Source organism: Oryctolagus cuniculus, chromosome 1 (genome assembly GCF_964237555.1).
Source record: "Oryctolagus cuniculus chromosome 1, mOryCun1.1, whole genome shotgun sequence".
NCBI lineage: Eukaryota > Metazoa > Chordata > Mammalia > Lagomorpha > Leporidae > Oryctolagus > Oryctolagus cuniculus.
Genome location: NC_091432.1, coordinates 4,575,620 through 4,596,502, shown reverse-complemented (window position 1 = coordinate 4,596,502; position 20,883 = coordinate 4,575,620). Strand labels below are relative to the sequence as shown.

Genomic DNA, 20,883 nt, shown 5'->3' with positions numbered 1-20,883 from the left:
AAAAGATAGCTTAAATAAACAGGTATGAAAGAACTGTAAGGGTTTACCGCAAAATGGTAAGTTTTTGTGTTTGGGGTGAGATTATATAATTATATACATATATATATACACACACACACATATATATACATTTGCTTTCTCTTTCCTTTTCTGTATGGCCTTAATACCTCCACTGGATATCCTAACACAGCCAGCGCTGCACTAATGCTTCGGGAGCCGCACACAGCCGCGCCCGCGGGCAACCGCGCCCGGCAACCGCACGCACTGCTAGCGCCGCCCCGCCCCGTCCTCTGCGTCACCCAGACCACGCCTCCGGGACGCGCTCGGCTCCCGCCCCCAGACGTCCCGAGGCCCCGCCCCTGGGCGGGCCCGCAGAGCTCCACCAATCACTGCCCGCCGCCACGGTCAGCCCTCGTTTGGCTTCTGCCCTCAGTCAAAATGGCGCTAGCTCGGAAGCCGCCGAGGCTTTAAGGAGTCGCCGAAAGCAGGTCCGGAAGCTACCGAACGAGTCCGGAAGTTGCCGAAAGACAGCCGTGGGGAAGGAGGATGGCGGATATCATCGCAAGACTCCGGGAGGACGGAATCCAAAAGCGCGTGATCCAGGAGGGCCGGGGAGAATTACCCGACTATCAGGATGGAACCAAGGTTCGTGGCGACCCCTCCCGTGTCCCACTGCGGCGCGGTGCGCATGCGAGGCGGGAGGAGGCCTGAGGCGAGAGGTTGCGCATGCCCAGATGGCAGCGGCCGGTGCTCCAGCCGCTCACGTGCGGAGCTCGACGCTGATTGGTCTGAATTTAAGTGGGGGGTGAATCCGGTCGCGTCTGTCCCACCTCCCGGCCCGGCCTTGTGGCTGCATTGGCCGGGGCGGCCGTCACTCAGCGACACCCATGTTGTGGGGGGTTTGACCTCAGCGCTCAGGCAGAGCAGAGTTAGGGGCAACCCGGGCCCCCCCGGGAGTGGTCCCGGGCCTTTGTGGCCACGCTGTTTTCTGGACGGAAACACAGGCCACGCCGGGTCCTGTGGAAGCCAGGGCCGGGAGCTTCCCGGTGCTCCAGGGGCTCCAGGGGCTCCAGGGGCGCGGGGTCGTAAGGACCCTCGCAGCTTCCTCGGGCTCCCCTGACCCCGGCCTTCTGCCCTCGACCACCTCCCACCTCGGCGCCGGTGCCGGTGCAGGGCCAGTGCCCCGCGAGCAGAGGGGGTGCGGGGTGGGCCCGGGAGGCCCAGGCCCGAAGGCGCAGCGCGAGAGGAGCGGTGGAAGCGGGGTCGGTGGGGGGCCGCCCACGCCTGTTCCCGCCACGCGAGTGGGCGCCGCTGCTGTCCCGGGCTGCTGAGTGGAAACCCGGGTCAGGGCGGCGGCAGCGTGCGCGTGCGGGCGGTGACCACGCCGGCTCCCCTGCCCACTTCCTCTTTGCTGTCTGAACTCACCCCGGAACGTCCTCTCCAGCCTCCCCGCCTGCCTTCTCGGCTCGCAGCCGCATGGCCGGCCGCTTCCTGCTGCCCGTGGCCTGCTCCGGCCAGAGCCCCGTGTCTCTCACTGGCCACGCCAGGCCTGGCCGCTCGCCTCCGCCTGCCGACCCGGCGTTGGTCCAGGCCACCTGTCCCCGGTCTCCCGAGGCCCCTGCCTTTGCCCTCCCACGGTCTCTCCCCAGCCCGGCCAACAAACCCACATCCCCAAGCCACTGGGTAAAACCCAGGGTCCTGCCCGCCGCCTAGAGGCCGGGTGGGAGCCGTCCCCGCTGACCCCGGGGCCCCGCGGCGCCCGCCCACTGGCCTCGCCGCCTCTCGCCCCTGCCGTGTTCTGTGTTCTGATCCACAGCACCTGGCCCCGCCTGACCCGGCCCTCCTCCCTCTGCCAGTCCCATGGCCACTGGGACTTCTGCCTGCCTTGTCCACTGCAGTGTTCGGGGGGGTAGCACAGAGCGAGCACATAGTAGGCGCCGTTAGCTACGAAGGGAGGGTCAGAGCCGGATGCGGGCCGCCCACCAGCCCCGGCTCGCAGGGTGACGCCCGGCTGGGGGCTGGGGGCTGGCCTTGTGCTTCGGGGCCGGCTTTGCCCTCATGAGCACGCGTGTGGCCCGCAGGCCACGTTCCACTACCGGACCCTGCACAGCGACCGCGAGGGCACGGTGCTGGACGACAGCCGGGCCCGCGGCAAGCCCATGGAGCTCATCATCGGCAAGAAGTTCAAGCTGCCCGTGTGGGAGACGATCGTGCGCAGCATGCGGGAGGGCGAGACCGCCCAGTTCCTGTGCGACACCAAGGTCGGTGCAGCCGCCCGCCGGGCTGCACACGCACGTGCACACACGCCCTCCCCAGACCCGGCCCCCGACCGCCTCTCCTGCCCACCAGTCTCAGATGCAAACGGCCCGTGGCAGGGGCAGCAGAGACAGGGGCTGGGGCTGCTCACGTGCCCTCCAGAGTCCGGCCTGTCCTCCTCTCGGCCTCTCTGCCCGTCCTCTCCATCCTCGCCTTAGCCAACATCCTTCCTCCTGCTTCAAAGCTAACTCCCCAGTCACCACCCCCAGGGGGCCCTCCCTGACTGCCAGTGATTGGCTCGAACCCCTCTCTGGGTCCTATAACATTCGTGCCCTGCAGGGCTGGGATGCGGTCTTCTGTCTGCTCCTAAGCTACGCGGGGCAGTGGTCTGGCCTCAATACCTCCAGCTTGCAAATGGCCAGCGTGGGCCAGCCCAGAGCCGACACTGGGGAGGGGTCTGTGGGAGGACCCCACAGGCAGCCAGGGTGGGGGTGTTGCCGTCACGCCTGCAGGGGTGGGGGCGTTGTCACGCCTGCAGCTTTTCTGGGTGGAGGGTGGCTGGCTGGGTCCCACATGCCCGGGTCTGGGGTAGGCCTTGACCAGGGTGGGCTGGGGCAGGTGGGCCTCACCCTGGGGGGTGGGGAGGTAAGAATGGCCCCCACTGCTCAGGCAGGGGCGGGGCGGGGTGAGCACCGTGTGGGGCCCAGAGTGTAGCGGAGCTGGGGACTGCTGTGGCGGGGCGGGCCGGGGCGGGCTGGGGCGGGCAGTGAGGGAGTGGCCAGCACGCACTCGCCCCCCGCAGCACGTGGTCCTGTACCCCCTGGTGGCCAAGAGCCTCCGCAACATCGCGGCGGGCAAGGACCCCCTGGAGGGCCAGCGGCACTGCTGCGGCATGGCGCAGATGCACGAGCACAGCTCCCTGGGCCACGCCGACCTGGACGCCCTGCAGCACAGCCCGCGGCCCCTCGTCTTCCACTTCGAGCTGCTCAAGGTGAGGCCGCCGCCCGCCGCCCTGCCCGAGCTCCCGGGGTGGGGAGAGCGCCCCCGGGCCCGGCCGGCCGCCGTGACTCGGCTCCGCCCGCAGGTGGAGAGCCCCGGCACGTACCAGCAGGACCCGTGGGCGATGACGGATGAGGAGAAGGCCAAGGCCGTGCCGCGCATCCACCAGGAGGGCAACCGGCTGTACCGCGAGGGGCAGGTGAAGGAGGCGGCCGCCAAGTACTACGACGCCATCGCCTGCCTCAAGAACCTGCAGATGAAGGTGCGGCTCTCCGGGAGGCTGGGCAGGGGCCACTGTGGCTGCGTGGCTCACCCGGGGAGGCCAGGGGCCACCGTGGTCACGTGGCTCACTGGGAGGCTGGGCAGGGGCCGCCGTGGCTGCGTGGCTCACCCGGGGAGGCCAGGGGCCACCGTGGTCACGTGGCTCACCGGGAGGCTGGGCAGGGGCCGCCGTGGCTGCGTGGCTCGCCCGGGGAGGCCGGGCTGGGAAAGGGGCCGCCATGGCCACGTGGCTCACCTGGCTCACCTGGGGAGGCCGGGCTGGGGGGCGTGGTGCGCCCGGGGAGGCCAGGCCGGCTGGGTCCCGGGTCCCAGCGCCGCTCCCCGCCGCCCCAGGAGCAGCCTGGCTCCCCCGACTGGATCGAGCTGGACCAGCAGATCACGCCGCTGCTGCTGAACTACTGCCAGTGCAAGCTGGTGGCCGAGGAGTACTACGAGGTGCTGGACCACTGCTCCTCCATCCTCAGCAAGTACGACGGTGAGCGCTGGGCGCGGCCCGGGGGAGGGGTCCCGCGGGAGGGGGCGCCACTGGCGCTCAGCACCCGTGCTGCACTCCAAATGCCCCCACGCCGACGGCCTGTCTCGGCTCCCTGGTGGCCCATGGCGCCAGGAGGTGGGGGGGGCTGGGCGCTGCTGGGCCCCCACTCACGCCCCTGCCGGCCTGCCGCCCACCCCTGTGCCTTGCAGACAACGTCAAGGCCTACTTCAAGCGGGGCAAGGCCCACGCGGCCGTGTGGAACGCGCAGGAGGCCCAGGCTGACTTCGCCAAGGTGCTGGAGCTGGACCCGGCCCTGGCGCCCGTGGTGAGCCGGGAGCTGCGGGCCCTGGAGGCGCGCATCCGGCAGAAGGACGAGGAGGACAAGGCCCGCTTCCGGGGCATCTTCTCTCACTGACCGCCGCCCGCCGGCCGCCCTGCACGCCCCGCCCCGGCCGCCCCGCCCCACCCCCTGCCCTCCCCCGCCCCGCCCCGGCCACGTCTCTGTATATAAAGGCCTTATTTATCGCTGCCTGCGCCTGCCCGGCTGTGCTCATCTCCTTGTGCTTGGGTAGCACCAGGGGTCTCGGGTGCCCCCCTGGGGACGTGCCGAGGGCGAGCTGTGTCACAAAGGAAGTGTGGCCTGGGGGGGACGGGGCAGCAGAAGCAGGCGGCTCATCTCCCAGGGCAGCCCTCCCGCCCTGCCTTGGCGCCACGGAGAAGCCAGGTCTGGCCGGTGCCCCTGGGTGGGCGCGGCCCCTCTCCCACCCCCCCTTCCCTCCCTGCGGGGCCGGGCGGGTGGGCAGTGCAGTGGGCTGCAGGCGGTGTTTATTTCGTGGGTCTACACACACGGGAGAAGCCGCTGGGCCCTCACCCACTCCCTCCTCGCTCCCCCGGGGCTGGGTCCCCCACAAAAGGGAAGTAACACCAAGGGGCAGACACAGGTGCAGGGGCGCGCCCCCTCCCCCCCCCCCCCCCCCGCAGCCCTGGTGTGCTTTGGCGAAGGGCGGGGTCCTGTTCACTCTTCACTGTCCAGCTTGAGGCTGACGCTCCGGGCTTTGCTGCGGGCCAGGGCGGTGGGCGGGGTCCCCGGGCCCTCGCGCTCCGCCTGGCTGGGGCCCCTGGAGCGCAGCAGCTGGCTCTGCTTCCGGAGGAAGTCCACGGGCGCAGCCACGCCGTAGCTGCTCTTGGCCAAGGCTGCCCGCGGCGGTCCTGGGGCCGCGTGGGCGTGGGCGCCCGCCTCCAGCTGGCCCAGGTGGGCCACGTAGCCGTCCGACAGGAACTGTGGGCAGAGCGGGCAGGGGTGAGGTCCACGCAGGCTCCTGCAGCGGGGTGGGGTCTCTGGCAGGCCCAGCACAGCCCACCCTGAGGCCGTTGGGTACGCAGGGAGCCCAGGGTGTCCTGGCTTCACTACCACGTCTGCCTCCCTCGGGCCTCAGTCTTCCCGTCTGGGAATGGGGTCTTTCTGCCGGTATCTGGCAGGCCCTTGCTTTGTGCCCGTGGCTGGGATTTTACAGGTTGCTGAGGTCAAGGCCACCGTCAGGCCGTGAGAGTGGGGGAGTGTGCCTGGCGTGCCCTGGCCTGGGTCACCGCCCAGGTCAGCCTGGCTGGGCCAGGATGGCCGCGAGCCCGTCCTAGGAGGAACCCAGGGTCCCCGAGGCCCTGCACGGGCGCAGTGGTCCTCACGGCCTCGGGTGCAGGCTGCTCGGCCCTGGCAGGGCCTGGCTCCCCTCACTCCCTGGGCCCTCACCTGACACTGTGCCTGCAGCTTCCGCACCGCGCGTCCCACGATGTAGGTCTGGCTTGGGGACAGGCCCAGCGCCGCGTACACAGCCACATCTTTGGGAGACCCATAGCCGGCCACGATATTCAGTTCCACCTGTGGTGGGGAGGCCGGGCAGGTGGAGACAGAAACAGGGTCCCAGCCGGTCAGGGCTGGGTGCCCAGCACCGCGGAGCCCCCTGCCGTGCCCCAGGGTCTGCCCCCCCCCCCCCCCCCGCACACCTCCTGCACCAGGCTCTGCAGGAACATGGCCTTCTGGCGCAGCGGGTCATGGCTGAGGCCGTCGCAGAAGGAGACGACGCCGTGGGGGAAGTTGTGCTGGGACAGCCAGGCCACCACGCGGTGCTTCTGCATGTCCGGCCGGCCCGTCACGTATAGGATCAGGTAGCCGGCGTCCTGCCAGTGCCTGCGGAGCACGGTTTGGGTCAGCGCCGCCGGCCACACGGGCGCCGCGGGCCTCGGCGGCGAGCAGGGTGGCGGCTCCTACCTGACCACATCCACGGCGCCGGCGCGCACCTTGGGGTCGCTGCCCATGATGGAGACGCTGGCCGTGAAGGAGCCGTCGATGCTGAAGACCACGGCCTCTGTGCCACGGGCCACGACCGTCAGGCAGCACTCGGCGTACGTGTGGTCGCCCCTGTAGTCCATGGGGCCGTGAGTGGCCCGGGGCGTGGCCGGCCCCAGCCTGTCCCCAGCCCTCCGGAGCTCACCTGACCACCATGCGCACGGGGTAGACGCCGATGCCCAGCGCACGCTCGGGGGCCACGGGGAAGGTGAGGCGGCCCGAGCTGTTGGTGACCTCGGTGCCGAAGTGGATCCACTTGCCCGACAGCGGCTGCGTCATGATGTAGACGTCCACCTGCGGGGGCGGGCGGGGAGGTCCATAGGCAGCCGGCGCTGCGCCAGGGCAGACAGAGGGGGAGCAGGGCCTCGGGCTCCTGACCTTCTCCCCGGTGAGCGTGACCACGTCCAAGGGCCCGTACATGAAGCGGCCGCTGAGCACCTGGGGGCGGCCCTCGCACACCACCGTGTCGCTTGCGCGGTGGTTGGAAGTGACGTTCTGGAGGCAGGAGACAGGGTGAGTGCGTGCGGCCCGGACAGAAGGGGGAGGCGGCGCTGGAGGGGCTCCCCGGCGCCCACCCCGCGGAACGGGCCTGGGGGAGACGTTTGGGGACCCGGCCCCTGGGATCATGGGTGCCTGTGTGTGGACAGCGGTTCTGGTTCCAGACCCGCAGCTGCGGGGCGCGGCTCCTGGGGGCGGGCGCAGGGGCAGGACACGCACCCGGATCTTGACCTGCGTGCGTTTGCGCTGCCACTTCTCCCGGGGGAAGGCCGGGCTGTAGACCGACGGCTCCTCGCACTCCGCCAGCTGCGGCCGCTCCTTCTCAATTACCTGTGGGGCACACGGGGCGAGGCCGTGTGACGGGGGCGGGCCGGAGCTGATGGGCGCTGCGCCGCCCTGGGCGCCGGGGACCCCTCCGCAGGCCCACCTGGCGCAGGATGAAGGCCACCACGTCGGCCGACTCCCAGTAGCTGGCGTGGAAGAGGTGGGGCAGGGTGACGGTGGGGAAGGCGGTGAGCGCCTCGGGGCAGTACAGCGAGTAGTCGATGCGCTTGGTCCCCCACCAGCGCTCCAGGACTGCACACGGGGCCGTCAGTCAGGGTCTGCCCGCCTGTGCAGGACTGCTGCACGCGGGGCTGGGCGGTGGGAGTGAGCCCGCTCCCCCCAGGCCGGCACCCGTCTTACTCTTAACCACCTCCGTGGTGGTGCTGGGGGCCGCTGGCTGGGCGGGGGGCTCAGCGCCTAACTCGCTGCCCTTCCAGAAGCTTCCGCCGGCCGAGGTGGGCGTCGAGGGCACCAGCGCGTCCAGCTCCTCCAGGAAGAGGCCCGAGTGTGCCTGCAGAGTGTCGGCTGGCGGGGCGCCGCGAGCTCAGCAGCGGGCCCTGCACCCCTGCCCGCCTCCCTCCACCCCCACGGGTCTCAGCTGAGTGGAAGTGGGGGGGCGCTGTCTCCACCTTGGCTCACCCCAGGAGGCAGCACCCCACACGCACACCTGTCCCCACACAGCCCCACTGGTCTCGGGGGCCGGGGGACAGACCAGGGGGCCCACAGGCAAGTGCACCTGGAGCCCCAGACACAGCGACCACCCGCTCACGGCCGCCCCGATGCCCGCGTGGCAGTCTGGCTGAGCCCCCACGGCTGCCCCGGGGCCTGGACACAGCTCAGGGGCTCCGAGGGATCCAGAGGGCACCCACACTGCGGGAACTAGCACCCGCCTCCTTCCCCGTCCCCTCTGCCTTGCCTGGGGGCATACCCAGCAGCAGGGACGAGCCGTCTCCCAGGGGAAACTTTTGGTAACGGGGCACAGCCAGTGGGGCGATGGCCTGGAACTTGGGGGCCAGCAGAGGCTCCAGGCGGGAGGCGCAGGGGTCAGCGGCGTGGAAGAGGTTGTAGATCTGCTCGCAGGCCGGCCGCATCTGGGCCACTGGGCACCCAGGAGATGGGGTGGGAGGAGTCAGTCTGGGGGCGGCGGCCAGTGACAGGCTCCTCCCGCTGCTCCGGCCAAGAAGCGATGGGAGCCTTCGGCTCAGGATGACACACTCCTGGTGCCCGCTGACCCCCATCTCGGGGAGCATCTCGTGGGGGGCATCTGGGAGGGGACAGGCAAGGGGAGCCGGGGAGAGGGGCCCCCAGGCTCACCCTCCAAGGCGGGCATCACGGTCTTGCGCAGAGCCAGCACCAGGCCCAGTGGGGAGCCGAAGAGAAAGAAGCCGGAGACCTTGAAGTCAAGGCGGGCAGCGCCGGTGGGGCCGTCGGGCGCCTCGGGGCCGGCAGCAGCTGGGCAGGAGGCTGTGCTTGCCCGGCGGGGCTCCCCGGAGGCGACAGCAGGGGCTGCCTGCAGGCTGCGGGGCAGAGGGGCGCTCAGGGCGGCCGCCTCCCGGGGCCTGCGGCCGGGGCAGGGGCGAGGCCACTCTCACCTGTTCTGAGCGCCCTCGGGCTCAGGACGGGCCATGCCGCTGGGCGTGCGCTGGGCAGGCAGGGTGGAGGGCTCCGGGCTGGCCCGACCCAGCCCCTCCACCCCATCGGCCAGTGGGTCCCGCACCGGGCCCAGCTCCGGGGAGAGCAGCTCATTGTTCTGGATGGAACAGGGGGCGGAAACCTTAGGCCCGGACGTCCCATTCCTACTCAGTGGGAGCGAGGAGAGAGGATGGGGTGGGCAGGGGTCAGCCCCTCGGGAAGCAGGGGCTACACAGGCCACAGGAGAATCCAGGGGGCAGAGACCCAAGGCGGACAGCGACACCCCCTCCCGAGGAGGCTGGGCGCGGCCACACTGACCATGCTGCCCCGGCGGCTGCTGCCCCGGCTCCCGGTGCCGGTGCCGGCGCTGTGGCAGAGCGCGTCGAAGCCCAGGATGCCGCCCACACCGTCTCCGATCAGCACCACCTGGGAGAGACACCTGTCACCGCCCAGGCCTGGCCATGGCGGCCGGGAGTGTCCAGGGAGCGTCCCCAGCCCCTGACCTGCCCGCAGAAGCCAGCGCCCTCAGCCGAGCGCAGGAAGGCTGCGTAGGCCTGGTTGGTGCGGGCGATGACGGTGGCCACGGCGCCCTGGTAGCGGGAGGAGGAGGTGGCCAGCAGCGGCAGGGCGGCCAGCGGGATGTGGTCCTGGGAGCGGGACAGGCTGTCCCCATCGTGGCTGTAGGGGCTCAGGCTGCAGGAGGAGGGGCGTGACAGGCAGGTGGGGGGCATCCTGTAGCCCCACCACTGCCACCCAAGCCCCCAGCCCCGTGGGACTGCTGTGGGGAGCATCAGCGCCCAAGAGCACTTGATTAGAAACAGGCGCCACCACGGTGAGCGCTGAGCCGGGGTGGGGCTCCCCCTCCCCCCACGGGCCCCCGGGCGTCCGCTGGCCAGTACTTGGAGACGAGCGCGTAGGCGGTGGCGCAGATGGGCGGGCAGGGCACCAGCCGCAGCGCCACGTGGCCCAGGGCCTCCGGGAAGTGGACGCGGGTGACGGCCTCGAAGGCCGAGCTCAGGGTCTGCACGTCGGCCTGCTTGGAGCTGGCGTCTCCAGGGCCCGAGTCCAGGATGTTACCACTGTGCAGGATGAGGAAGAGGGCGTGCACCGCGCAGGCCTCGGCGCCCAGCTCCCTGGCTCCATCGGGGCCCTGGGGGTGCACCGGGGTGCCGGGCTGTCAGGCGGCGGCGGGGCCAGCGGGCGGGCAGGGCGTCCGCGGGGCGGGTGTGCTTGCCTCTGAGTCCCGGGGTGCGCGGGTCCCATCCTCCAGGCCTTTAGTGGCCTCGGTTCCAGGCTCTGTGGGGCAGGGGGAGCCGGTGAGGGGAGCGGAGAGCCTCAGCCGCCCCAGTCCCCTGCTAGTGCCCTGGGAAAGCAGCGGAGATGACCCAAGTGCCCGGGCCCCTGCGCCCGCGTGGGAGACCTGGAAGGAGCCCCTGGCCCCTGGCTCTGACGGCCCAGCCCGGCGCCCTCTTAGAATGCCAGGGTCCCCGCCGGCCGCATGGCGTCCGAGGCACGCTCCTTACCTGGCGCCCCCTCAGCCTCCGAGGGCGAGGCGAAGGCGTCGATGAAGTCATTGGAGTTCCACTTGGTCATTTCCTTGGGGAAGACCTCGTCACTGTCCGAGAAACCCTCTGAGGGGGCGGGGCCGCGTCAGGGGCGGGGCGACCCAAGGCCCCGCCCCCAGCAGACTTCTGGGGGCGGAGCGACCGAAGGACCCAGCAGCCTTCTAGGGGTGGGGCTGTTCCAGGGGGCGGAACTACCCAAGGCCCCGCCCCCTCCCCGAGCCTGGGCCCCAGGGCCTCAGTGCCCACCGTGGGCGTCGAAGAACTCGTCCTCGGAGCTGTTCTCGGAGTCGCGGGCGATATTCTGCATGCGCCACTCGGACAAGCTCTGTGGAGACACGCCCCCTGCGGGGCGGCTGCGCCTCAGCCCGAGCCCGGCCAGGAGGGTCGCTCCGGCCCGGCCCGAGTCCAGGGCCCCCCCGGCCCCGCCCCGTGCCCCCGGCCCCGTCCCTGCCCCCCCCCGGCCCGCCCCTCCACTCCCCCCCAGCCCCACCCCGGCTACGGCCCTGGCCTCACCCCCGTGCTGGGACGAGTAGGAGGAGCGGGAGGACGATGACCACTGCTTGCCGAAGCTGGTGTCCGGCGAGGCGTCGGGGCCGGGGGCCGCGGCGGGCCCATCTGGAGTGGCCGCGTGGCCAGCCCCGGGGCGAGCCTCCGCGCTGGGTTTCCCGGGGGGCTGGGCCTCAAGCCCCTCACTGCCCGTGTTGCACTTGGCCATGCGCTGGGCCAGCATGCGCGCGGTCTCCTCCTCCAGCGCCCGGATGTCGGCCATGCTGAGCTCCGTCCACTCGTCCTGCCAGCACCAGGCTTGGCGGTGGGCCCGCAGCATCACGCGGCGCAGACCTGCGGGCGCCCGGGCGTGAGAGCCGGGCCTCCCCCCACCCCGCTTCCCCTGGAGGTCAGGCAGTGGTCCCCTGGGCACACCCCCCACCAGAGCCTCGAAGTGGGCCAGTGCCCCCAGGGGACACGAGTGGAAACTGGGGCATCTGTCCTCCTGCCTCCTCGCTGCCCACTGCCTCGGCTCTCCCTGGACACCCTGATTCTGAGCGCTGCCCTGGCATCACTCCACAAGCCGGGACCAGGGCTGGTTCTTGCTTGCTTTGCGCTGCGTTCCTGTGGACATCTGAGGAGTTAACAGTCAATTAAAGTGTTAACAGTTAATGAAGTTGCTGCCAGTCACGGAGGGTGTTAATAGTTAATGGAACTGCTGGCACTCGAAGGAAGTTGAGTGAAAGATGATACCCGGTCTGGGATATTTTCATCTCCAGCAGAGAAATAAGGAAACTTTTAAATATCTTGTGTTAAAATAAACAAAGCAGTAATGCTGCCGTTATCAGCTCCGGGAAGGAAACAGCTCTGAGTGCACGGGCAGTTGGACAGGTGCGTGGTGTACTCTTCTCGCGGGGGCCTTTTTGGTAGTTTTCTCGGTACAAGGCAGAGCCTGGGCACCTCCTCGGTGGTCCCGACCCTGCAGGCGGCCGGGAGTTCGAAAGCAGCCCCGGCCCTGAAACTGATGCGTGGAGGCCCCCGGTCCGCGCTGAGCCTCCCCCGTGCACGGAAGACGAACAAAGGTGCCGCCATGGCCAGGGGGTGCGTCAGAGACCAGGCTGCTGGCTCCCCCCACCGGGGAGGGGGCGGGGCTGCCCCAGGAGCTGTGGGGTCTGGCTTAGGGGAGGGGTGTCCACGGGGGCTGCCGGACACCAGGGAGAATGACCTGGGAGTCGCGGCCTCAGCCCGCGTCCGGGCCCGGGTCCCTCCTGCGGCGGCCACGGGGTCTTTGGGACCGGCAGCGTCTCTGACCCAGGGTGCCAATGAGGACCTCGGAGTGAGTGTCACTGGCTTCCCCGCCACCTCACCGCTCCGGCACCTCCAGCCCCGCCCGGCTGTGCCATCCCCCACCTCGTCGGGCTGGGGGTGGGGCGGGTGCTCACCGACGTCGTGGATAAACTGCTCGATCTTGGCCTGCATGCCCCAGTAACGGAATTCCACCTTGCACAGCTTGTAGGCGCACATGAGCGGCCCCGTCTGGGCTGCCGTCCGCGCCCAGTCGTCCGCCAGCGGCCCCCGGCCTGTCTTCACCGAGCGGTACAGCCGAGGGTCCTCTTCCGCCTTGTACTCGCCCGGGGCCACGGCATCCCGCACGATGTCGATGGTGTCTGCGGGGTCCCAGCAGGCACTGAACAACGCCTGCCCCTTCCAGCCCCTGTCTCCCCCAGGGGTTCCCAGAGAGGAAGCTGAGGCCCGTGGGGAGCTGCGCCCGGGGGAGGGGGTGGCAGGGGGGCTCCAGGCCTCACCCAGGATGCGCTGTCTTCTCTCAGCCCCGCTCAGGTTGAACACGTTCGGCTGCTGCCCGCCGTCGGGTAGGTAATAGGTCTCGATTTCAATGGAGAACTTCTCCACGAAGGGGCAGGTGTACCTGGGCCGAGGGCAAGGGTCACTCGTGTGCCCACCGGGCATGCTCCCCACTGCCCGCCCCACGCCCTCGCTGCGTGCTCACCGTGTCCGCGTGTAGGGGTACGCGTTCCATGACTCCTCCTCCACCTGCAGGGCGGCCTTGGGCAGCAGCGCCCGGAACCAGCCTGGGATGTGGGAGCCCACATGGTACACCTTGTGCGTGTACTGCCCGCTGCCTCCGGGCCCATCCGTGTAGGGTCGGTTGGCCAGGATCTCCACGCCGCTGCCCTCACCACTAGACTCCTCCCGGCTCTTTTTCTGCAGCCCAGGGCACAGCATAGCAGCGAGCTCAGCCCCAGCTCAGCTCCAGGAGCCCCCCAAACCCCCCACCGCTTGGGCCTGGCCCCCGGCACGGCCTTTCCAACTCCCTGAAGCGACCCTGGCTCCCTGCGATCAGGGTCAAGGGCATGGCCGGGTCCCTGGTCCCCTGTGGGGTTCTGCAACCCCGCATGCAAGGGGCAGTGTCTTCCACTCCAGCCATTGATCGGGACGATCGTGATAGGGCTGATGAGCAGAACAAAGGCTACCTTCTCGGGGCGCAAAGAGCAATGGCAGGGGCTGGTAAGCGCCACGGGAAACAGAACGGAGAGGGGTGACGAGGTAGGGATGGCGGTTTTGGCGATGGGGAAGGCCTGGCCGAGATGACAACCGGACCCCCCTGTGGACACGGCCAGGGCGGGGGGAAGGACTGGAGGCAGGGGAGGGCGGCTGGCGGGCTGCCTGCCAGGGTGCTCAGGGTGGCAGGATCAAAGGAGACGAGCCGAGACCCCAGCTCTGGGGCACCCGACCCGGCCCCTGCCTCCCGGGACCCCAGCCCCAGCTCCTGCCGCAGCCCTCATAGCTTGAGAGCGTCCTCACAGCCCGACCGTCTAGGGCTCTGGAGGCCAAACCTGGCCCATTCAACCCCGAGAACCTCTGGTCTCTGACCCCCCCGTTCTGGGGGGCAGATCTGGAACTGCCCAGGCCCACTCTTCTCCAACTAAGTGCTGACCCCTCCCTCAGCCTGGGGTCCCTGCGGCGCGCGCCTGTCCCAGCTGTGGGGCTTGGTGCTCTAGACCCCGTCCCCACCGGCCCCCCCCTTCCTTGCTGCCTCCCCAGGGGACTACAGCTTGGAGGATTACAGGGGATCAGACGTGGGCGGAGTGGGGTGGGCACTGCGGGTGGGGGCGCCCCTCGGCCTCCCTGCCCCTTTGCCCGAAGCCCTTACCCCAGCCCCTCCCGCACCGGAGCAGGGGCCTCTGCTCCCCGGGGCCCCAGCCCCTTTCAGGCCCCGCACCTCTCTGGCCGGGGTCGGGCCGGCCTCTCCCCCCTCCCGCCCCCGGCCTATCCCGCCCCCCGCGGCGCGCCTCCCCTTCGCCCTCACCTGAATCATGTACAGCTGGGCCACCTGGTATTCGTCCAGGCTCATGGGCAGCAGGATGTGGTACTCCTTGATGAGCATCCTGACGGCGCCCGGCGGGCCGCGCGCGGCCTCCGCTCCGCCTGGCGCAGGGCACGGCGCGGCCGTCAGTGCGGGGCGGCGGCGGCGCGCGGCCCCGAGCCCTGCGCGCCGGCCCGAGGGCTCGGGCTGCGGGACCCCATGCCCGGGCCCGCCGCGGGCGAGGCGGAGGCGAGCCCAGCGCTGCCACCCGCGCCGCCGGGGGCCGGAGCCGCAGCCCCGCTCGGCGCTGACCTCCTTTCCGCGCAGCCCCCGCCCCCCGCCCGCCCGTCGCCATGGCAACCGCGCGCTGACGCGGGCCCCCCTCGGAGCCGCGGGCACGGGCCAGCGGGCAAGGGTCCGGCCAGTCTCCCCTCTCTCGCCGGGGCCTCGTCCTTAGCGCCCTGGAAACGGCATCCCTCCGGGGCCGCGCCCCTAGGAGCCCCCGAGCCCCTCCTTCCGGGCCCGCCCTCCAAGACCAGCCCCCCGGGGACCCGCCCCCTGGACCCCTCTCCCAGGTCTGTCCGGTCCCGCGTCCCCCCGCTGCCGGACGTCCACCGAAACCTTGCCTCTGGCCCTCGCCAGAGCGCGCCCGTGCGCCCCAGCATCTCTGACACTGCCCCCCCCCCCCCGCCGCCGCGCGCCGCACCCGAACCCACCTGCCAAAACCGGACAGCCCGGCAGGCAGCCAATCATGTACTCCCCCCGGCCAGCATCCCTCCAGGACCCCCGCCCCGCGCTCTGTCCTGGTCCATCCTCCTCCCCCAGGGCTGACCCCCTAGGACTGAAGCCAGGGTGCTCCACTAGGGATCGCGCGGGCTCCGGCCCCAGGAGACCGCTCCGCCCACCTGCGACCTAACCAGGCACCAAGGTTCTGCCGCGGGCACCCCGCCCCCCACCCTCGCCGCCACCTCCACCTCCATCCCCCCCGCCAGCGAGCGGGCGAGAGGCCCGGCTGTCCCCACTTCCCCCTGCGCCCAGGCGTCCCCGTCCCCTGCTGCGCCTTGGCTCGCCAGCCAACCGCTTACCTCCAGTTTAGGGCTCATGCGGGGGCGGCCGGCCTGCGGGCCAGAGCCCGGAGCGCCCCCAGCCCCGGCCTCGGGTTCCAGCGGAGGCCGGCCCCTCTGGAGGTGCAGCGCGGGCCCATGGCCCCGACCTTTCTCCCGGCCGGCCCGCCCGCCCGCGCCCCTGCTGCCCCTCCCCGCCGCGTCACCGCCGCCGCCCCGCCCCCTTCCTGGGCCCGGCCGGCGGGGTCCGCGCAGCCCCGCCCTGGGCGGCGGAGGGCAGGCCGCGGGACAGAGGCCTTTCCCCGAGTGCCGGTTCTTTCCGGTGCGGCTCCGAGTCCCCTGAGACCCTGGGTTCCTTTGGTGCGCCCCGCCCTCCCGGGGGGCCACGAGGGGCGGAGCCTGGCAAGGCCGGCTCCTCGCTCTGCTTCCCGGGAACGCGGGCCAGGGTCTGGGCGGAAGCCGGTGGCTCCGGACTCGCCTCCACCGCAGCTGGGGTACCGGGGCCCCAGGCCTACGGTCACTCTGCCACTGCTGCCACCCCAGGGCCTTGGGCTAGCCGCTGAGCGTGTCCCAAGGTCTGCCCTTAGACCCCGGGGCAGTGTCAGCGCAGGGATGGGCCGGGTCTCCCGACGCTGGAATCTCCCCTGGAGCCCTGCCCGGGTGCTGGGGGAGGGAGCAGCAGTGGCGTGCCCTCCCCCACACCTGTGTCCGTCTCGGGCGGGGTCCTGGTTCGGAGCCCTCCAGGGCCGGGCGCTCACGCAGGTAAGGGCGCGGTTTCCCCCGCCCCAGGAAGCGCCCTCCAGGCTCGGCAGGGCCCGCGCCTCCAGCGTGGAGGCGGCCAAGGCCCTGCGCTGCCCCCTGGTGGTGGCACGCGAAGGTCAGCGGGGTCCGCCAAGCCCGGGGCGAGGGCAGAGGGCCCGGGTCCGGGCGGCCTCCCCGCTCCCCGCACCTGCTCTGCCCCTCTCCCAGCCCGACCCACCCCGACCCCGACCCCGACCCAGACCCAGACCGGCTCGGCGCTGAGAGAACAACTCCAAATCATCTTTTATTTTTATAAAAAGGGCATAGTTAGCAAAAGACACACCAAGAAAAAGAGTGGCTACGGCCCGGGAGACAAGGCGGGAGGCGCCAGGCCTTCGGGGGAGGCGGCGGCCGGGGGCAAGGAGAAAAGCTGGGTGCGAGAATCGGCAGTGGGTTCCTCGCTGGGGGCCGGTCGTGGCGGGAGGCGCTCCCAGTGGCCGTGCTGCTCCCGCAGGGGAAGGGGCCCGGGGCAGTGCTGCCCGCTGCCGGCTGCAGCGAGAGCCACCCAGGGGCCCTGGCGGGCACCCACCGTGGGACCCGGAAGGAAGCCCAGGCCGGAAGTGCAGCTCGGGGCGAGGGCCAGGGAGAAGCAGGCGCGCTGCAGTGGCCGGAGAGGTCCGTTACGTGCGGGCGTTCCGCTCTGTCTCCGCCAGGCACTCTCTGACCAGGGCCCGGGCGTGGATGATGCCTGGCGGGGGGGTGGGGACGGGGAGGTGACAGGCAGGGTCTCCACAGCCCGGGGCGGGGGGGTGGGGACGGGGAGGTGACAGGCAGGGTCTCCACAGCCCCGGGGCCGGGGGTGGGGACGGGGAGGTGACAGGCAGGGTCTCCACAGCCCCGGGGCCGGGGGTGGGGACGGGGAGGTGACAGGCAGGGTCTCCGCCCCCCCCCAGGGCACAGGTGCAAGAGGGGCTGGCTCTGTCTGGGTGGTGACGCCCTGGTCCAGCCCCGGGGCGGGGTGGGGGGTGTGGACGGGGAGGTGACAGGCAGGGTCTCCGCCCCCCCCAGGGCACAGGTGGAAGAGGGGCTGGCTGTCTGGGTGGTGCCCCCAGCCCTGGTCCAGCCCCTGGGTGGGGGTGAGGACAGGGAGGTGACAGGCAGGGTCTCCACAGCCCAGGGGCGGGGGTGAGGACAGGGAGGTGACAGGCAGGGTCTCCACAGCCCCAGGGCGGGGCGGGGGTGGGGACGGGGAGGTGACAGGCAGGGTCTCCACAGCCCAGGGGCGGGGTTGGGGACCGGGAGGTGACAGGCAGGGTCTCCGCCCCCCCCAGGGCACAGGTGGAAGAGGGGCTGGCTCTGTCTGGTGGTGCCCCCAGCCCTGGTCCAGCCCCGGCCTCTCTGCCTCACACATCAGGGGCCGGGCTCGCTCGGCTCGCTCACCTCGCTTCAGCCGCTCCATGGCGCTCTTGCTGCCCGCGTAGGTGGGCCGGATCTCCTTCCCCATCTCTTCGATCACCGACAGCAGGTCCGTGTAGGTGCTCTGCGAGCCCTGGGCGCCGGGGGGCTTCATCGCCTAGCGCAGGAGACGAGAGGGGCCGGACATTTGGCCTGGCTGAGATGCCCACGTCCCACTCAGGCTGGGTTCGCGTGCAGCCCCCTGCCGCAGACGCCCCCTCCCCGAGAGGCGGCAGGTGCAGGCAAGCAGCCGGGTCCCTGCCATGCAGCGGGGAGGCCTGCCTCGAGTCCCCAGCTCGACTTCAGCCGGGCACACCTGGCGGCTGCGGGCAGCTGGGGAGTGACCCCGTAGATGGGCGCTCACTGTTCTGTCTGCCTCTCGAATTAAAAAAAAAAAAAAAAAAAAAGGCGACCCAGGGCAGTAAGCGCGGGCCCCCCCAAGCCCCTGGCCACCCACCTGCACGTAGCCCATGGACGGCGGTCCGAAGTCGTTAAACAGCGGTCTGAAAGGGGCAGCGGCTCCCGGCACCGAGCCCGACGGGGACGGGACACTTCCGGCTGCAACCAGGCGCGGGGCAGAGGTCAGCGCGGGCGGGGACGCCGCCCCCCAGCTGTCCAAGCCCCAGACCCGCGGGAGGATGCTTCCTTCCACGCGCACCAACTTCGGGCACGGACCCCACCCACGCGCCCTACGTGGGCACGCCCACTCCACGGGCCAGCAAACTGAGGCCCCGCGCGGGGAGGCAGCGGGCCCAGCGCCGCGGACCTCGGTCGCCCAGGCAGGCGGGCAGGGCTGCAGCTGGAGCCTCACCTGTGGGGACCGGCGTGCCCGGCCCAGGCGTGCTGGAGCCAGGGGTACTGCTGGGGGCGGGGGCGATGGGCTTGTAGGACATCCCCGGCTCCTGGGTGCGGCGGACGCCGGCCGGCCGCTCCTCCGGGGTTGGCTGCCGGGCGCCCAGCCGCGCTCTGATTGGCAGGCGGGCTGCACGCCCCTGGTAAAGAGCGCTCCGGCCGGAAGGGCGGGCGGGCACGGCCGCTCCTCACTCCCGATTGGCGCGCGGAGACGTCACTCGAGCCTCCTTACCGGCCGGGCCCCGCCCCCGCAGGCCGCAACGGCCGCCGATTGGCCGCCGTCTTCCGGACCTCGCACCTGTCTGCTCCGGATTGGGCGGTGGCCGCCGCCCTCCGCAATTGGCGAGTTCGCGGCCCGAGCCGGCGCGCTCTCAATCCGATTAGTCCCGAGGCCCGAGGAGGGCGGGGCCTCGGGAGCCCGGGCCAGGGTCCGGACCGTCGCGGTTCGCGCCGAGCGGGCCTGGCCCAGGCGGGGCGCCGGCCGCGCGGTGCGCTCGGCGCTGCTTCGCTCGTCGGCTCCGCGCCTCCCGGGCCCGGTCCGGCTGGGGCTGGGGCCGCCGCCGCCGCCGCCGCCTCGCGCGCCCTCCCTGCGCTCCGGGTGCCGGAGGACGCAGGGCTTCGACGTCCCGAGCCCCGCGCTCCACCCCGCGCGCTTTTACGTCACCTTTCGCCGGTTCAACACCCGCTCCACGGTCTGCGCACGCGCGCGCCCGCGGCCTCCGCTTGTTGCCATGGCAACGGGCGCCGGCCACGCCCGCCCCCGGTGCTCCGGCTCTGGATTGGCTGGCACTCGGGTTCGGGGCGGAGCTAGAGCCGCCCGCGGCCTCCGAGACCCTGGAGCCCAGCTCCGGCCCGCGGCGGCGTCTGCACAGTCGGTGGGAGTGCTTGCTGGGTGCCGCGCTGGGCCACACGGGTCATGGACGCGAGCCCCGGCTGGGGTCCCCCGTGTTGGAACCTCAGCACCGCCCCCATGCCCTGGTGATCTTCCCCCCACCCCGGGCAAGGCGCACGCCTCGGCGTCCCTCAGTTTCCCCAGCTGTCAAATGGGGAGAGTGGCCATCTCAGGGTGGGTGTGCGGACTAAGTGATGCCTGCCACTTGGGCCTCTCTTGCCCCGCGGAGACCCCACCCCCGTCCAGTCCCCACGACCCTGGCGCTCAGAGCCGCCCCCGCCCAGGCACCGAGGGCGCTCTCCCGACAGCCTCTGCCCCTCACGCTCTGTAGAGCTTCATCCCAGAACGTAGTCATTCATGCATTCATTCATTCGTTCATTTGTCCAACAAACATTTCCTAACTCCCTTCCGCCATGCCAGCACGGAGGTTCCAGAATGGCGGGGCCTGGCCTCGGTCCTCTGGGAGACAGCAGAGGCTTGCAAGGCAATAAGATGGGGGTCAAAGTGGAGACTGGAACGTGGAGGGAGGGACCATCTGCTGACGTCGCAGGTGGCGCTTTAAAATGTTTAAAGTAGGCCAGCGCCGTGGCTCACTAGGCTAATACTCCGCCTGCGGCGCCGGCACCCCGGGTTCTAATCCCGGTCGGGGCGCCGGATTCTGTCCTGGTTGCCCCTCTTCCAGGCCAGCTCTCTGCTGTGGCCCAGGAGTGCAGTGGAGGATGACCCAAGTGCTTGGGCCCTGCACCCCATGGGAGACCAGGAGAAGCACCTGGCTCCTGGCTTCAGATCAGCACGGTGCACCAGCCACAGCGGCCATTGGAAGGTGAACCAATGGAAGGAAGACCTTTCTCTCTGTCTCTCTCTCACTGTCCACTCTGCCTGTCCCCCCAAAAAAAAATGTTTAAAGTTCATTGTTCAAGAGGCAGAGAGAAAGGCTGGCGTTGGCATAGCTGCCGGTGATGCCAGCATCCCATGGGAGAGCTGGTTCAAGCCCCTGCTCTGCGTTTCCAGTCCGGCTCCCTGCTAATGTCCCTGGGGAGACAGTGGATGATGGTCCAAGTGTTGGATCCCTGCCACCCACGTGGGTGACCCAGATGGAGTTCCAGGCTTCTGGCTTCTGCCTGGCCCAGCCCTGGCCCTTGAGGCCATCTGGGGAGTGAACCACCAGCTGGAAGACCTTTCTCTCTGTCTCCCTCTCACTGTCTGTAACTACCTCTCAAATAAATCTTGGGAGGAGAGAGAGAGAGAGAGAGAGAGAGAGAGAGTCAGACGAGTGCCCTGCCCACTGGCGCATGCCCCAAGTGCCCACCATGGCTGGGATTTGGCTGGGCTGAAGCTGGGAGCGGGGACGGCCCAGGTCCCTCGTTGGGATGGCAGGGACCCAGGTACTTGAGCCATCCAGGGCTTCCCTGGGAGTTGGGATTCAGAGCCAGAAATTGATCCCAAGAACTCAGATCCAGGATCGGGCTTCTGCTAACTGCTAGGCCTACCCCGTCAGTGGGAGCTGAGCTGCGAGGCGGCACTCAGGAGAGGGACTGTCAGGGGCAGAGGTCCGCAAGTGTGAGAGCTCAAGCCACTGGAGTACTGGCAGAAAAGGGCAGCTCCGGCCAATGTGGCCATCTGGGGAGTGAACCAGCAGTGGAAGACCTCTCTCTCTCTCTCTCTCTCTCTGTAACTCTACCTCTCAAGTAAA

The 20,883-nt window shown here is 70.5% G+C and overlaps 3 protein-coding genes across 4 annotated transcripts; 1 reads left to right on the top strand and 2 right to left on the bottom strand.

The window, feature by feature from the left end:
• Positions 1 to 402: 402 nt before the first annotated feature.
• AIP (aryl hydrocarbon receptor interacting protein) lies at positions 403 to 4,541 on the top strand. 2 transcript variants are annotated; one of them, XM_070066674.1, is made up of 6 exons: positions 403 to 645; positions 2,082 to 2,261; positions 3,059 to 3,247; positions 3,341 to 3,517; positions 3,871 to 4,004; positions 4,222 to 4,541. In XM_070066674.1, exons 1-6 carry the CDS (start codon positions 547 to 549, stop codon positions 4,292 to 4,294), a joined length of 852 nt encoding a protein of 283 aa, XP_069922775.1. In that variant the 5' UTR covers positions 403 to 546; the 3' UTR covers positions 4,295 to 4,541. The 2 variants fall into 2 exon arrangements, with proteins under 2 accessions (XP_069922775.1, XP_069922758.1); XM_070066657.1 differs by having other exon boundaries at positions 3,871 to 4,012.
• Positions 4,542 to 4,820: 279 nt separating this feature from the next.
• On the bottom strand, positions 4,821 to 15,024 carry PITPNM1 (phosphatidylinositol transfer protein membrane associated 1). Its single transcript, XM_070066357.1, has 24 exons — positions 14,903 to 15,024; positions 14,190 to 14,308; positions 12,870 to 13,084; positions 12,667 to 12,788; positions 12,304 to 12,528; positions 10,889 to 11,215; positions 10,622 to 10,717; positions 10,334 to 10,441; positions 10,045 to 10,106; positions 9,710 to 9,960; positions 9,314 to 9,503; positions 9,129 to 9,236; positions 8,771 to 8,928; positions 8,493 to 8,695; positions 8,107 to 8,277; positions 7,539 to 7,703; positions 7,282 to 7,430; positions 7,074 to 7,184; positions 6,735 to 6,851; positions 6,502 to 6,650; positions 6,279 to 6,428; positions 6,014 to 6,197; positions 5,760 to 5,888; positions 4,821 to 5,291 (listed from the first exon to the last, which is right to left on the bottom strand). The coding sequence occupies exons 1-24, from the start codon at positions 14,937 to 14,939 to the stop codon at positions 5,028 to 5,030; spliced, it is 3,810 nt and encodes a 1,269-aa protein (XP_069922458.1). The 5' UTR covers positions 14,940 to 15,024; the 3' UTR covers positions 4,821 to 5,027.
• Positions 14,190 to 18,947, bottom strand: CDK2AP2 (cyclin dependent kinase 2 associated protein 2). The gene is made up of 5 exons (XM_070066776.1): positions 18,258 to 18,947; positions 17,904 to 18,004; positions 17,432 to 17,564; positions 15,272 to 16,739; positions 14,190 to 14,308 (listed from the first exon to the last, which is right to left on the bottom strand). Exons 1-4 carry the CDS (start codon positions 18,337 to 18,339, stop codon positions 16,672 to 16,674), a joined length of 384 nt encoding a protein of 127 aa, XP_069922877.1. The 5' UTR covers positions 18,340 to 18,947; the 3' UTR covers positions 14,190 to 14,308; positions 15,272 to 16,671.
• Between the last annotated feature and the right edge of the window lie 1,936 nt (positions 18,948 to 20,883).

Excerpts from the sequence above, each read along its gene's own strand:
- AIP (XM_070066657.1), top strand. The coding sequence starts at position 547 with ATGGCGGATATCATCGCAAGACTCCGGGAGGACGGAATCCAAAAGCGC. Across the intron at positions 2,262-3,058 it reads AGTTCCTGTGCGACACCAAG|CACGTGGTCCTGTACCCCCT; the intron begins GTCGGTGCAGCC and ends CGCCCCCCGCAG. Across the intron at positions 4,013-4,221 it reads CATCCTCAGCAAGTACGACG|ACAACGTCAAGGCCTACTTC; the intron begins GTGAGCGCTGGG and ends TGTGCCTTGCAG.
- PITPNM1 (XM_070066357.1), bottom strand. The coding sequence starts at position 14,939 with ATGATTGGCTGCCTGCCGGGCTGTCCGGTTTTGGCAG. Across the intron at positions 12,789-12,869 it reads TACCCCTACACGCGGACACG|GTACACCTGCCCCTTCGTGG; the intron begins GTGAGCACGCAG and ends CCCTCGGCCCAG. Across the intron at positions 10,107-10,333 it reads GGAGGCTGAGGGGGCGCCAG|AGCCTGGAACCGAGGCCACT; the intron begins GTAAGGAGCGTG and ends CCTGCCCCACAG.
- CDK2AP2 (XM_070066776.1), bottom strand. The coding sequence starts at position 18,339 with ATGTCCTACAAGCCCATCGCCCCCGCCCCCAGCAGTACCCCTGGCTCC. Across the intron at positions 18,005-18,257 it reads GGGCACGCCGGTCCCCACAG|CCGGAAGTGTCCCGTCCCCG; the intron begins GTGAGGCTCCAG and ends GCCTGGTTGCAG. Across the intron at positions 17,565-17,903 it reads CGTCCATGGGCTACGTGCAG|GCGATGAAGCCCCCCGGCGC; the intron begins GTGGGTGGCCAG and ends CTCCTGCGCTAG.